Source organism: Cyprinodon tularosa, unplaced genomic scaffold, assembly GCF_016077235.1.
Source record: "Cyprinodon tularosa strain WSP-4 unplaced genomic scaffold, ASM1607723v1 ctg1523, whole genome shotgun sequence".
Classification (NCBI taxonomy): domain Eukaryota; kingdom Metazoa; phylum Chordata; class Actinopteri; order Cyprinodontiformes; family Cyprinodontidae; genus Cyprinodon; species Cyprinodon tularosa.
Window position 1 is genome coordinate 36135 of NW_024038357.1, and position 15039 is coordinate 51173.

The window sequence follows — 15039 nt, forward strand, 5'->3', positions numbered from 1 at the left end:
TAAAAGGTCTGCAACACTTATTTTACAGAATAGATGCAGGTTCCAAAGGAAGGAATCATTAAAAATTGTAAAAAGGCTCTGAGGACCGATAACATGCACACTTTATCTGTCACAACTTTTTTATTGCCCGGTATGATATTTGAAATCATCACAGGCAGATCAACTGATAAACAAGAATCATAGATACTCTTTTTTCACATTTCCTGTTCATATTCTGCAGTTTCAGCCGTTGTCATGTGATCAAGTAGAACCATATCTGTGGAGCCACACAGCAGCTGAACCATTTTATTGCCGGATTTAAAGATGGGTCGCACTTTCCTCTGTGTGCTGGGCTTATTGTGTAAGTACATCACTTTTCCCCTTTGAATTGTGGAGATAATAGATCATCTTTAAAGTCTCAAGTACAGAAAACTACAGCTTTGAAATACTGTTCATATTTAATAACTTCACTTTGGTCCTGGAAACTTTGAACATGTCAGGAATGCCTTCATGATAAGATTTTTGGACCTTTTCATTTACTGAAAATGTTTAATCCTAATTGATGTAATTGATCATATAAAATTTATATAACAGGAAGAATTTATATTTTGAGTTTCTCACTACAATTCCAACATTGAACAGCATCAGCACCTACTGATCCCACATTTGAATGATATATTTCAATGTATGAAGGTAGGAAGAGGTGAAATGTTGATATATATGCATAGAAAGCAGCCAGTCTTGTGGCTCCTGTTGTCTGAATCCACTGTTATATTGACTCTATTTCATAATCAGGAAATGAGGAACAACTGAGGACATCATTTTTCTGACATCACCAGAAGGGCTGTAATCTGAGTTTTCCTCCATGCTGTACGACTCTGACACCTGCTGTTCCAAACTGCTCTCTGCTTCCTCACCTTAGATCAGACTCAGAGCCTCTTCATAGTAAACTTTGCTGCCAGAACTTCAGTCACTGAAACTGCAGCTCGGATGATTTTATGATCTTCTAGGGATTTCAGTCTTGTTTTTGTCAAGGTCAGACATTCTGTACATACGCAATATGAAGTCCATGAGGAACAGAGGTCATATAGAGGTCAATAAGAACTGGTGTTGCGCAGATGTCATTTTTTGGCCCCGATACCTGGCTGTGCAGTATCGGCCGATACTGATACCATAATAATGTAAAATAGTTGCCATCATGGCTTTGTCAAGCTGCTGCCTACCTTTGTGAAGCAGGAAAAAATCTAATACAAAGTGAATCCAGTAGAACTTTTTATTGCCTACCAGGAGTGGGTGACAATAGCTGAATGAACTTATGGCTTTCAAAATGGTATCGGTGCCCTATTTGTTGGTACTCGCCGATACAGATACCACCATTTTAGGGCAGTATCGGGGCCCCGTCCGATACTGGTATCGGTATCGGTGCAACACTAGCCTAAACACAGAAAGGACATCCACACCTAAAATGTAATAAAGTGTGTGTCATGATGGGTTCACTAAAGGAGACCCAGTTATGCAGAACACCACTGACGGACACAAGGATGAAAAGTTGAACAGTTTATTAAAGCGCAACACACACAGAATGTACTGATTCTGGTTCTGGTCTGGGTTCTGGTTCACCGCAGTCTGCGTGAGAGACAGCACAGTTAGTGACTGCTGACAGGGTTTGATTTCCACAGGTTAACTGTTTGTACCTTGAGGGTTCTTGAGGTTTACTTAGGGAGAGTCACTGTTGGTTCTGGAGAGGGGTTTGTCAGCAGAGTCCGTTTGCTGCTTCAGCGTCTCGCGTCTTAGCTTGAACAGACCTTGGCTTGATTTCCCAGCTCTAGTCCAGAGCTGCTTGGGGGTTCTCTGTGAGTCTTCAGGGTTTGGCTCAGAGGGTCGGCTCGGCAGGTTAGCTCTTCCTGAGCTTTCACAGAGGAGGCACAGGTTTCCTGGAAAACAGAGACAGTAGTTAGAATCCAGACTGGATGGAGATACACTGAGAATCTAGGCTTTAGCGCTGACCAACTGGAACAACACTGCGGCGTTGAGGCAAGGTCTGAAGACAGCTTATATAGTGGATCCTCTGATGGTCTTGATGAGCTGCAGCTGTGCAGGAGGCTCCCTCAGAGGATCCACAGCGGACTCTGCTGGAGAAAGATGGAATTTCTCCAGCTCCCAACAGTGTGGTTGGTTTGCTCATTCAAATTCAAGCACTTAAAACAAAATAAACCCTGATTTGAGGCTGTGAGCTTCAGATACTGGCCAAGACTCATTGGACATTCAAAGACTAACAGGCTCCTCTCTCTGCAGGAACCTGGGCTAAAGTGATGGGATCACAGACAGATTACATAGATGCTCCATTTGACCCACTTTACTGAATGTAAAATACATTTAAAAGATAAAGTTCAAACTTGGGCTTTAACTCCATAAGTAAAGAAGAGATGCAGCAGTAGATTTATGATGTTTCTTTACTGTGGTTTTGTTTCCTTTTGCTAACATCTCACAGAATGTCCTTCCTTCTTTTTTCAGGTCTCAGTTTCCTCCTCTGCTGTGGAAACAATCCGGGTAATAGAACATTCTTCTCTCTTTACTGATTACTGGAGCTGAGAAGCTTGTCTGAATTCTTCATTTGATTCATTCATGATTCTCGTCTTCTGCTTCTGCATCATCATGTCACACAAGTAACATTTTCAGCAGAGAAACTCAGACATCTCTTTCCTCTACCTATATCCCATTTATTGAGATGATGGTGGTAGAATTGATTTAATGAGAGTCTGAGCCTCAGAATCACTGACTACAGTGAAATACTCTGATGATCATCAATAGATGTAAACTTTGATTTTTGATTTATTCTGTTGCCTTTGGATCATCAAAACTATAAAGATGGACCAGAGAAAAAAAAGAGTGGAAGGTTGTTAGATTATAATTATCTTTATTGTCCAGATGAAATCAGACATTTATGTAAAATCAATGGAGGAAAAGATGCAGATATATATTTTCTTGAAATGAAGTGACTCTAAACATTTCACTGTTTCTTTCAGAAAAGATGATCAGATTTATTTTATCTGCTAAGTGATTAAGGTCATTGTCCATTTGGAAGTCATCACCAAAGGTTTAACTTCATCACTGATGATTTAAAATCTAAATTCACTATTTTTACCTGATATCCTTTCATCATGATACCATCTAAATGATTTCTACTACAAGCTTTAGCTAATTTCTCTCAAGGTCCTTTCTATTGTGTTTTATTTATATTTCATTAATAGCTGGAGAAAACAGTCATAGGTTTCCTTAGTGAAGTGGGATTGTTGAGTGTAAGGGCTGTTTGGATCCCAGAAAGATAAAATTTCATAAAACAGATCTGCTCTTTCTTCAGCCTTTGAAGAAAATAGATGATTATCTTTAAAATAGAAACAAAACATTTTAGTGTTTTAATATATTCTGTCTTAGAGGGTTAATACAGAAAAAACTAGGTTACGTGTCTTTACTAATAATAAAATAAACTATTTCTTCTGTTCTCTAAACAGAACCAAGTTCTTCCCTGACTGTGTCTCCATCATGGCTGAGTCCTGGAGCCTCAGTTAATCTGAGCTGTAAGGTTGATCCTCCATCTACAGGATGGAGGTTCTACTGGTATAAAGCTGTTCCTGATCGATCACAGGAGGACTACAGATATGAGCTGCTGGCTGACAGCATCAATGGGACTGTAGAGGACTCCTTCATCATTCATGGACAGAGACACACAGCAGGATATGCATGTAGAGCCGGAAGAGGAAACCAAGAGAATTTAACTGATTACAGTGAACCAAAGTTTGTCTGGTCTGAAGGTCAGTGAGATTCTGTTTAAACTAACAGATTTTATGTAATTAATTCTGTTATCTTAATATCTCTGATTATTTTCTTCAGCAAAATTATTGATAAAAACTATTGTGAAAATCTTGCTCTCATTCATCAAAACAATTTAAATAAAAAAGTATAAAAAAAAAAAACAAAAAAAAAATGGAGGCTGGAAATATATTAGCAATACAAGTTTTATTGTTGAATCTAAAGGCTGGATGGACAGGGTTCCAGAAAAAGTGAAAATAAATTTAATTGCTATTTGAAAGAAAATGTGACTAATTTCATAGCTTGAGTTCTTAGATTCTCAGGATTGAAGATACACCAATGCTCCTTCATTCACATCTGTGAAATGATCTGATGAAAGGAAAAATAAATCCTTTAAACAACAACAAAAAAGAAATTGTATCATTTTTCTTTTTTTTTTCTATATTTTAGATTCTAATCCAGCAGCGTCTCTCACTGTGAGTCCTGACAGAGAGGAACATTCACCTTTTGATGAAGTCCAGCTGATCTGTGAAGGAAGCTCTGCTGAGTGGAGAGTGAGGAGATTTATAAACTATTATGGTTTAAGTGCAACTAATTGCTCCTTCTGGGAGAAAATGACTGGATCTGTTTGCACCTTAAAATATGACTGGAAGTGGGACCCTAAAGCAGTTTACTGGTGTGAGTCTGCATCAGGAGAGTTCAGCAATGCCGTCAACATCACTAGTACGTTTATTTCCATGTTGTTTTCTCCTGAGTCCTGGAGGTTTTCTCTTTACTTTTATTTTCTTTTACTATTTTTATGAAGTTGACAATTTCAGCAACTTATTTGCCTATTGTTCTGTTTAGTAGTTATGAACTATATAGCAGTCATTCCGTAAAAATTCAAAAAATATCCACTGGACTTGGTTTCCAAGATTTGAAGACGTTTCGCCACCTCTCCAGGAAGCTTTCTCAATTCAAATGTCTGGATCCGCAGTCTTGTATCGCTTGGAAACATGCAAATGGTAACCAATGAATGGGTCCTTTGATTCCATCGTTAATATCTGAAACCTGTTAATGATTCTGAGGGTCGGTCGTGAAACGGGGGGTGGGGGGGTGGGGGGGGTGGGGCTGGGGGGATTGTCTCCTGTAATACCTGAAACCTGTCTATGATTGTTAAGAGTCGGTCGTTAAGGAGGCATTGTTCCCCGGCTGGAGCTGGTAGGTCCCTCGTCCCTCTGTGCTGGGGTGGGGGGTTTGGTGATATCTGGAAGGGATCATGTCTATGATTGAATTGTATATATATGTGTATGTATGTATATATATATGTATATATATATATGTATATATATATGTATATATATATATGTATATGTCAGTTTGATCAACTCTTAGGATTTCGATTTTTGCCTTTTAAAGTTTTGTCTGGTTGTTTTTGTTTTTCTAATGATCACAATGATGTTCAGATCTAAATCACTTCAAGTAGGTCACATGTCTTTACTATTAGAAAAATATATATTTTTTTGGTCCAACAGGAATAAGGGTTTCCCTGACTGTGTCTCCATCATGGCTGAGTCCTGGAGCCTCAGTTAATCTGAGCTGTAAGGTTTATCCTCCACCTACAGGATGGAGGTTCTACTGGTATAAAGCTGTTCCTGATCGATCACAGAAGGACTACAGACCTGAGCTGCTGGCTGACAGCATCAATGGGACTGTAGAGGACTCCTTCATCATTCATGGACAGAGACACACAGCAGGATATACATGTAAAGCTGGAAGAGGAAACCAAGAGATTTTAACTCGTTTCAGTTTTCTAGAGTTTGTCTGGTCTGCAGGTCAGAGTTTATTTTTCTACCAATGATCATGTGTTTAGGCATCACCTTCATTTCAGGATATTTACCAACCTCACGTCCCTCTGATTTCATGTTTAAAGTGTTTACTTCACAGATTGGATCAAATCAGGTTGACAAGTAAATTATTTAAACAAACTTGATGAATCCTTGAATCTCTAAGTGAAAATCAGGTTTATCAACCAGAACTTCATCCATTGTTTGAGTTTATCTCAGATTAAGAAATAAATAAATAAAGTGTTTGGAAAGGGAAAAAATAAAGGAGAGGATGATGGGCTAACCACTGTGAACGCTGTAAAATGAATTCATTATTAATACTTGCAGTATTATTAGTTTCATGATCAACTTTAAATATGCGGATAAAGACTCTTTAGGTTAGTGGGAAAGTCTGACTGTGAAGGAAAACACTGATGAGATTAGTAGTGTGGAAACAAAATCAAAAATAATAATCTTATCTTCTTTAAGAGAAGAAATCTATGGCAAAACATAATAAAATGTTGTAATCTGAAAAAAGAATTTGAATTAATGAGATTTTTTCTTCTCTTGTTCATGTTGATTGTTTTTTCCATGTGGGTTTCCAGATGCTCATCCAGCTGTGTCTGTCTCAGTGAGTCCTGACAGAGAGCAACACTTCACCGATGAGTCTGTAACAGGGAACTGTAGAGGAACCTTTACTCATTCCAGAGTGTGGAGGGCGTACAAAGATGGTCCCATTTGGTTAAGTCATACCTGCCTGGACTGGGAGACGATGAATGGATCCTGTATCTTTAACCTAAAACTAGAAGAACCAAAAAAATCCAGTTTCCAGACAAAAGTGTTCTGGTGTGAGTCTGGATCAGGAGAGTTCAGCAGCTCAGTCAACATCACTGCAGTCGGTATGTTATTATGTTTGTCTCTTTCATTTATTTTAGCAGCTTGATTACTACATGAAACAAGTTGCTCCATTGGTCATATTTTAATCTGTTTTCCTCGTCGATAGTCACAGTTGTACAGATCAAGGCGCGCTCCCGCGACTGGGGATGCATATCTTGGCAGGGATGCACTTTTCAGCATAACACCTGTTCTCGGTCCGCTAATCAGTGACCTCTGCATTAAACTGAAGCCAAGGAATAGAAAGTACAGATACTTGTGTGAAAATGTAATGAGTAGAAGTCAGAAGTAAGAAGAAAGATAAGTAATGGAGTAAAGTTTAGATACCTAAAAAGTTTACTTAAGTACAGTAACAAAGTATTAGTACTTCATTACTTGACACCTCTGTTAACATACTAATAAGGTTTAAAAACATAATGATATTTATACTTTTTGAACGTTTTGTTGTTTCTGTTTCATCACATTTTAAACTCATCTGTAGTTTTAAATTCAGGTCAGTTCCAGAGTTTCCTTTAATATCAGGTTGTTGCTTCATAGTTTCTCAGTAACTGTGTGATCTATACTTTCTGATAAATATCTGATACAGGTACTTTATTGTTCATTTGACTTTTTAAAATGATCTTTTAATGTTTTAAATTGTTCCCTGTGGAGACTGAGATAAAATGCCAAACAGGAATGAAAATAATCCTGTGTTCAGATTGTTCTCACTAACCTCTTCTAAAGGTCTGCAGCAGCTGATTTCTGACTGAAACTTCATATTCTGACTGTTTTCCAGATGGAGATGTTCTCCTGGTGAGCCCCGTCCATCCTGTGACTGAGGGAGCTTCTGTTACTCTGAGCTGCAGACGCAGAGGACAAAATACACTTTCCAATGTGTTTTTCTATCACAATGACAAACTGGTCCAAAATGACAGCAGAGGGGAGCTGAAGATCTCTGCAGTGTCTCAGTCAGACGAAGGCTTCTACAAGTGTGAACATTCAGGAAAAGCTTCACCACAGAGCTGGATGGCAGTAAAAGGTGAGCAGAGCTGAAAGAATCAATGATTGGATTCAGAATAATATTGATATTGTTTGGAGTTATTTTCTCCTTATTTTCAGCAGCTGGAAGTTCTTCATTTCATGTGATGTGGGTCATTAGACCAGTGATTGGAATCGTTCTGATAATTCTGCCTCTGCTGGTGTGTCGGTTCAGACGCTCCAAAGGTCAGACTCTAATATTGTAATATCTAATGTTTCACTCTTTCATTCTCCAAACAGAGCACTCCCCCATGTGGACTAAACTGAAACAGCAACACCTAAACTTAGTGGATGGAAGTGACTGAATAATGATAATCTGAGTCTTTAGAACATTTATAATTAGCTTATTACAGCTAATAACACTTATTCAAATTTATTTATAGTAAGATTTGAAATGGAAAGAAAAAGTCTTTCTATTCAATTACATTTTAGTTTTTCAACTAACTCTACAAATAAGTATTTAGGTGAAAGAAAGCAGTGAGCTCAGATGTAGAGTTACTAACTGTGGCTCTGAACCTGAAGCAGGTCTGTTGTAGCTACAGTTAGCTTTGGTCTCCATGTTTGCAGCAACATGTTTTACATTCAGTTGATTCTAGACTTGAAGTGCTGCAGTAATCAAGCTGAGTATCTTCTTCAAACTGGAAAACAACATTTAGGGCCATTATTGCCACCTATAGATCTCATTGAACATCTCAGAGGCCCTGAGCTGGACTGTGAACACCCCCCAGGTTATTAAAAAGGCCCAGCAGTGTCTTTTCTTCCTCAGAACACTGAGGAGGAACTAAATCTTTCTGTGGCCTCACTAGTTTCATTCTTCCTTCCTGATGTCCTCACTGCTCTCCTCTATAGCAGATACCATCACCCACCTCATGTCTGTCTCCTTCAATTATATTTTTTTAATTTTTTTATATATATAAATGATATTCAAAAATAAATCACTTGGTATTATGTGGCTGTTCCTTCACTTCCACCAAATATCAGACCAACCTGTTGCCTTCACACCTCTATGGAGATTCTTTCTCTCCTTATTCTCTCCATCCTCTCAGCTGAATGACCTGAATTTTGTGTTAAGGAAGTTTAAAGAATACAGCAGTCAAACCACATAGAAATAAGATTAAAGTTTTATTTGAATGATTTGTTGGATATCAGTTATTGACTGAATGCTGCATCTGGTCTAAGTTATCAGATACATCACAGCACTGTAGGGCCGTGGTGGAAAGTAACAAAGTAAATTTACTTGATTACTGTACTTAAGTACTTTTTAAAGTATCTTTACTTTACTTGAATAATTTTTAGGGGGAGTACTTATAACTTTCCCTCCACTACATTTCAAAGTCAAATATTATACTTTCTACTTCAGTCCATTTCTAGGAAGCTGTTAGTTACTTGTTCCTTTTGGCTCAGCTTAGCTTTGTAATCCGTTGTTCTCGTTTTTCTTTTTTTGAAATGCAATTTGAACATGAAAGCGAGCAGCCCTTAAGACTGAATATGGACACCACTGATTTAGATTAGCATGAAATTCCATAAATGTGACAAACTCAGGGCTGATATTATTTGTAGTTTATAACGTTATTATGGCGTTAGTTGTTGCCATGTGGCCAAGTTCTTCAGTAGGATGAGTTCTCAAATCAGAGTTTCTGTTTCTTGGTGGTAATAGAATCAACCATAACCCTCTTTTCCATAGTAAAATTGTGAGGATTGAGTTTGTTTTGTAAATAAGAAATAATGATCATAATAGATGTTCTTATTTTTGTGTCCTTTTTATGCTGAAGTTCTTTACAGGTGGTGTAGAATTTGTAACAGAGTGGTTCTAGGCATCAATACATCAGGTAGTTTCTGAAAGTTACAAGTTCTTAAGAAATGATTCTAAAAATAACACAGAAATGTAAAGTTAGACATTTTTATTTGGATGTTTGAATACTTGGTACTACTAAGTATTACTGTGACTACAAAGTACTACTGTGGAGTACTTCGTCCACCACTGCTGTAGGGTTATACCTGAGTTATTTTCTTTATTTGGAAGAAAATTAAAATTATGTTTATTTTTTTTTCTGTAAAAGGTATCAGAACAGCACAGACTGTCATCCAGGATGACCATCAGCAGCAAGTGTACTCCTCTCTCCTCCATGGTCAGTCTGTCACTTTTCTCTGAATGGTTCCACAAATATGGAATATAGATTATATTCCCATTATATTTTTATCATTTTATCTTTAACACTACTAATGACCTTTGTGTTGACTTGGGAAATTAACAGAAAAATCAGAATGCATTCATTCAAACTTCTATGATCAAATGATTTTATTTTCTTATTGAAGACTGCATTTATAGAAGAGTAAATCTCAATGTGAATGCTATAATATTGCTGTGAATTTATTTCAGTCTAGTCTTATTTAGCTTAATTAGCCACAGATCAACATAGATAAGGATATTTCTAACTTTTAACCCGTTCAAACTCTATTATAAAGTATTGTTGAAGCTCCTATTTATTCAGCTCTGATCATATTTTTTTTTTCTGTTTCATTGTTAAATCATCCAGAATAAATGTTAGGAAGCAGTAATAACCATCAAGCTAATTACAGATGTATCCAACTAGATTCAAATATAACTCAGCAACTTCCCTAAATAAGAATGAGATTTTATTGCTTTAGAGATTTTCTGTCTCTTGTTCTGACTGAGGCATCTAATAATTCAAACAATAATAGCAGGATTGAGGTAACATGTGTGAAATAGATGTAAAGAGGTGGTTCTAATGTTCTGTTTACATCAGTATCACTGACATTAAGGCAGATTAGTTTAACTGTGTGATTTCCACTTTCCTGTAGGAGATCTTGGTCTCTATGAAACAATCAGAGGGTCTGGAAACTCTGGAAATGGTTCAGTATAAATGTTAATAATCAAATAGCTGCTGGAAGCATGGAATTATACAGTAACTGTGATAAACAATGAACTCAATGACAAAATTATAATTTCAGGTCAAGAACAACAGGATGGTACTAATGTGACTGCAGGGTCAGACTAACCTGGAACATTTTTTCTAGAGGGGTGAGTTCACTAAATCTGGAAGTAATCAGGATCAATAGTTTGTAGAAGAGATGATTTTGCTGTTTGACACTGATGCAGGAACTGTTTCTACATTTTTCCTTTAAAAACCTTTGTTTGGTTCTGTTGTTCAATCAGGTCCTGTCTAGACCTAAACATCTTTGATCTGGGTTCAAATCCTTTGGCTCCTCAGAACCTACCATGACAGTAGTATCAGCGGCACCAGGATGAAGTCCAGTCATCTGAGAGTTTTCCTTCTATCCAGCAGCTTTTGTCATTAAGCATCAAAGACTTTATTTCACTGTTTTCAGTTGTTGATTCAGATTTAGTTTCACATTCAAAAACAAACATCCATCATGAATAAATTTCGGAGGAAATGAAAAAAAAAAACATGTTGGTAGTTGTAGAAAGTTAGTTTCTATTGTAAAGAAATGTATTTCCCCATGCTTAGCTTTCATGTTTACATGAAACTTAAACATTGTGTGTCTAATGTTGTTTCTTAGGGGGTATCAAATCGGTTTACCCCCACCTTTCTTTGGGACTGTGTCCAGAGCCTGAACAGGGAAAATATCTGAACAACTGTTGTTTTAACCAAGAAGTCTGACTGGAGTTTTACTGATTGATTCTGCCACAAAACAAGAAAGCCTGGTTGCATTGAACTTGCATTCCTAAAAATTAAATAAAATAGGAAATTTAAGGTTATTTCTTTTGTAAATACTGAAATGCTTCAACATTATTGCAGCTACATCAATTATATTGCAAGCAAAAAGTTTAGCTATTTTATCACACAGGTTAACATTTTGTCATTTTAAAGTGAGCGAAAGATTTTGTTCAATGGTTTTATGTGTTTTAATCATTTCTTAATAATTTTTTTAAAGCTTGCTTTGACAAGGTGTGAGATGTTTCATTGTAAACTTCTTTTTTTTTTTTCTTGTATTATCATCACAGTAATTGAGTTCTCTTATTCTTATATATATATCTGTCTAAAGCAGTACATAAGGAGAAAGAAAAATCATGTAATGTAATAATATCTTTGCTGCATAAGAGGTTGGATGCTTCAGATTTTGGCTAATTCATAATCTGTTATGTATTTTAGATTTTCAACTTGATAAAGAGATAAGTGTTTTCATGTGGCTTTAAAGACTTATTTATTTATTTATTTATTTTTTTTTTTTTTACAAATTTGGTTTATTTGTATTTTATAAAACAAACGTTTTCATCAGTTTTAAAGGATTCTGCTGTAATTTTTTGTTAGAATGTGATTTAAATGGCTGTAAGAAATAAGGAGCTTAGTTAATATTTTAAAAAATAAGTAAAATAAGTTCCCCTTGATGTTGCCACTCCTTCAACAAAACATCTGTACATATTTATGCCAATGTCTCTGTTTGAACTATAAGATCTACCTTTGTAAGTATTTAGCCTAATAATTTTTTTTTTCTATGTTTCATATTTTTTGTTATAATTGTTGTTGGCATTATACACCTTGCCCAGGGACAGCAGTTGAAAACTAGCTTCATAGCTAATACTGACACATTTTTAGAAATGTTCATTAATGTGTACTGTACCTGACAAATAAATGAATAAATAAATAAGCCCTCTGCATAAATCATTACAGATGCCACCACAGTGTGGTTCAAAGTTTTTACAGCTTCCTGAAATCTTTGAAAGACCACACTCTCCTCATTTGATGGCAGTGACGTCCTGTGAAGTTCATGACTGGCGAGGCTCTGAATCCTGTAGTGCCAGAAGCACAATTATATAAAAATAAAATAAAAAGTATATTTTACCTTTGCCTTGTGGTTGGAAAAAAATTATCTCCTATTAATTCCCTTTTACATATATTCATGTAGGTATATGTATACAGATTTATGAGTGCTGAGTTTTATTCATTCGGCCTCAGAGCTCCAAGGCCACAACAAGTCTAAGAGAGAGGGGCTGTTTATCCTATTTTGAGTTTTGGCCATAATATTAGAAAGTTCTCAAAACATTTAGAGTCTTTCTTCTTCTATTTGTTTTTTGTAGAGATGTGTTTTGACACAGACACAACCTTCAGCATTTCCATCATTGTAAGTAAGGAAGACAAACTCTAGCTAGATCAGAACAGGGCTGATTACCGTGCAATAAGGGCTGTATGATGTCTTGTTCTCTCTTTGCAAAGATGTAATAAAATGCATACAGAGTGAAATCCATCGACCTATATATACCCCCCACCTCACCCCAACAGCCCTAGTTAGCAGAATTTAACATAGTTAAAAAGTTTTGGGTTAAATTCTGCTAATATGCACCACCTGCTGCTCAAAATCATACTGCATTAAATGTATTGAGAGCAAGGTATTGTGGGTCATTATCAAAACAATGAGGATCTCTGATAAGGTGACATGTTTCTGCTATGGCCCAAAGAAACAGTTATTATTTTGCCTATGAAGTATGTTTAGGGTTCTCATTTGTGTAATATCGAAGCAGTCAGTTTAAATAACAATAGTTATGCTGTTCTGTTATTAGTGTCGAGTTTTAGAGGTGTTTGGCTTGTGTGAAAGCAAAGTGGGAAATTCTGTTAGACAAGTGCCGTGCAGCGATCCACATTCTGCATAACCACTGATGATCTTCTTTAAATTCTACCATAAGTAATGAAGATTGTTTGATGTTGCAATTCATAAAACAGTTAACCTTTACAACTTTAAAGAACAACCAGATTCTTTACCAGACTGACAGCTCTCTCCTAGATGCTACAATTACTGGGTATACAATGCTGCCATGCAGTTCATCATTGCTGTTTGGCAGAAAACTTTGATGTTAAGAATTGAAATAAACTTTTTTATAAATGAATGCCCTACTTTATACAACAGTGTCATAAAATAAAATAGAAAATAATTACAATAAATGAATAGTTTTAAACATACAAGTTTTCCATCCAAAAGAAAACACTTCTTGATCTACTATGAATTATTCATCACACAAAGATCAATCAATCTTCATTACTCCAAAACAAGCGAAGAACAAAAACAGTGCTCTTTATACTTTAATCCTTAGAATTTGAACCTTTATTATCACTGCTCAGGGGTGAAAGTAGATTTAAATTCATAGAGGACTGATATAAAAAATTACACAAAGAATCAAGAGAAGTGGGTAGGATTTTAGGATGTTTAGGGATTTAGCTGGTCCAGTCTTGTTTGTTGAATAAATCTGTGTTCGACCTCATGGTCTCTTAAAGCTGCAGACCTGGATTTAGTTTGATTAGTTACACCTGGCTTGACATAACTTCACCTGTCGAGTCTGGCTTGGCATTTGTGGTGAAGTCTGTCTTTATTTGTCATTGTGGGATTCCTGAATTTAGCTTTTCTCACACATGCTTTATGTTACGAAAATATAGTTAAAGATTAATTTATATACCTTTTCATGCAAAGATATTGTTTTGAATCGAGTTAACAAGACATTATCTCTGCTGATGTTTGACAAAGTCTCCATGTTTTGAGCGGACAGATAATGAAATAAAACATTTCTTGATGAGTTCAAGTAATGGAAGGATTAGAGGTAGTTAAGGGTGTTAGAAAGTCCATGTTGTTTAGATGTTTTTATGTTGGAAACCAGACATGTTCACAAGTCATTTTTTGCAAGTCCAAGTCAAGTCTCAAGTCTTGAGAGCTCAAGTCCAAGTCAAGTCTCAAGTCTTGAGAGCTCAAGTCCAAGTCAAGTCTCAAGTCTTGAGAAGGCCTGTCGCAATAATCAATTAATCGCACAAAAAATCTAATCACTTGATTCATTTAAAAAAGTGCAATAATTTTCGTGCTTGCTTGTTTCTCCTTGTGTTTTCATCTCCGTCACTGAGACGGTATAGCTTAAAGGTCGCTATTATATCTATGGAATTATCATTATCTTGAACTGCTAAATGAAAAATACAATTAAAAAAAGCACACGCAAAATTTTCTTACATTTACCGGACATTTGTGGTTACAACTTTTCCTAGTTTTAGCAGTAAATGTCTGCTCTTTTATTGAAAATGAGGACTGTGGAAAAAAAAACAATCACAATCCTGCCGTCCACGTAATGTTGCGTCAGTGACGTCAGTGTGTTGCACAGGGAAAAATATGGTTTATGGTTTTCTTTCATTTAAATGTTAGTTTTATGCTTTGCATGTTTGGAGAGGAAGATATGATTTGTTTTTCTTTGTATTTTCTTCTTGAGCTTTGCATGTTTTGATGTTTCTTTTTTATATGATTGTTTTCCTTTATTTTAGACTTTTGAATTTTTCCTGCATGTTGGGTTGTTTTGGTTTGCTTTTCCCTTGTGACAATCCATGCGCACTGGACTGAAGTAGTTGTCTGAGGAGGCGGAGTGCATTAATTGCGTTGCGTAATTGCTGCGCTCAGGTGTGAGCAAGGGCTGATTAAAGCTGACATAAAAGGAGTCTGAAGGAAAGGAGAAGGAGAACGGAATCTGCAGGTGACAGAGACGGACGCGCTGCCAGGGGAGAGGCAGGCGGGATCCGTGCGCACT

The 15039-nt window shown here is 36.4% G+C and overlaps 1 protein-coding gene across 1 annotated transcript; it reads left to right on the forward strand.

Moving 5' to 3' along the window:
* The first annotated feature begins 219 nt into the window (after positions 1-219).
* LOC119779885 lies at positions 220-12162 on the forward strand. The gene is made up of 12 exons (XM_038279729.1): positions 220-340; positions 2494-2529; positions 3492-3791; positions 4240-4512; positions 5304-5603; positions 6200-6493; positions 7264-7506; positions 7587-7691; positions 9566-9634; positions 10329-10379; positions 10479-10548; positions 10684-12162. The coding sequence occupies exons 1-11, from the start codon at positions 304-306 to the stop codon at positions 10523-10525; spliced, it is 1755 nt and encodes a 584-aa protein (XP_038135657.1). The 5' UTR covers positions 220-303; the 3' UTR covers positions 10526-10548; positions 10684-12162.
* Positions 12163-15039: the final 2877 nt, after the last annotated feature.

Excerpts from the sequence above, each read along its gene's own strand:
- LOC119779885 (XM_038279729.1), top strand. The coding sequence starts at position 304 with ATGGGTCGCACTTTCCTCTGTGTGCTGGGCTTATTGT. Across the intron at positions 6,494-7,263 it reads AGTCAACATCACTGCAGTCG|ATGGAGATGTTCTCCTGGTG; the intron begins GTATGTTATTAT and ends ACTGTTTTCCAG. Across the intron at positions 7,692-9,565 it reads TCGGTTCAGACGCTCCAAAG|GTATCAGAACAGCACAGACT; the intron begins GTCAGACTCTAA and ends TTTCTGTAAAAG.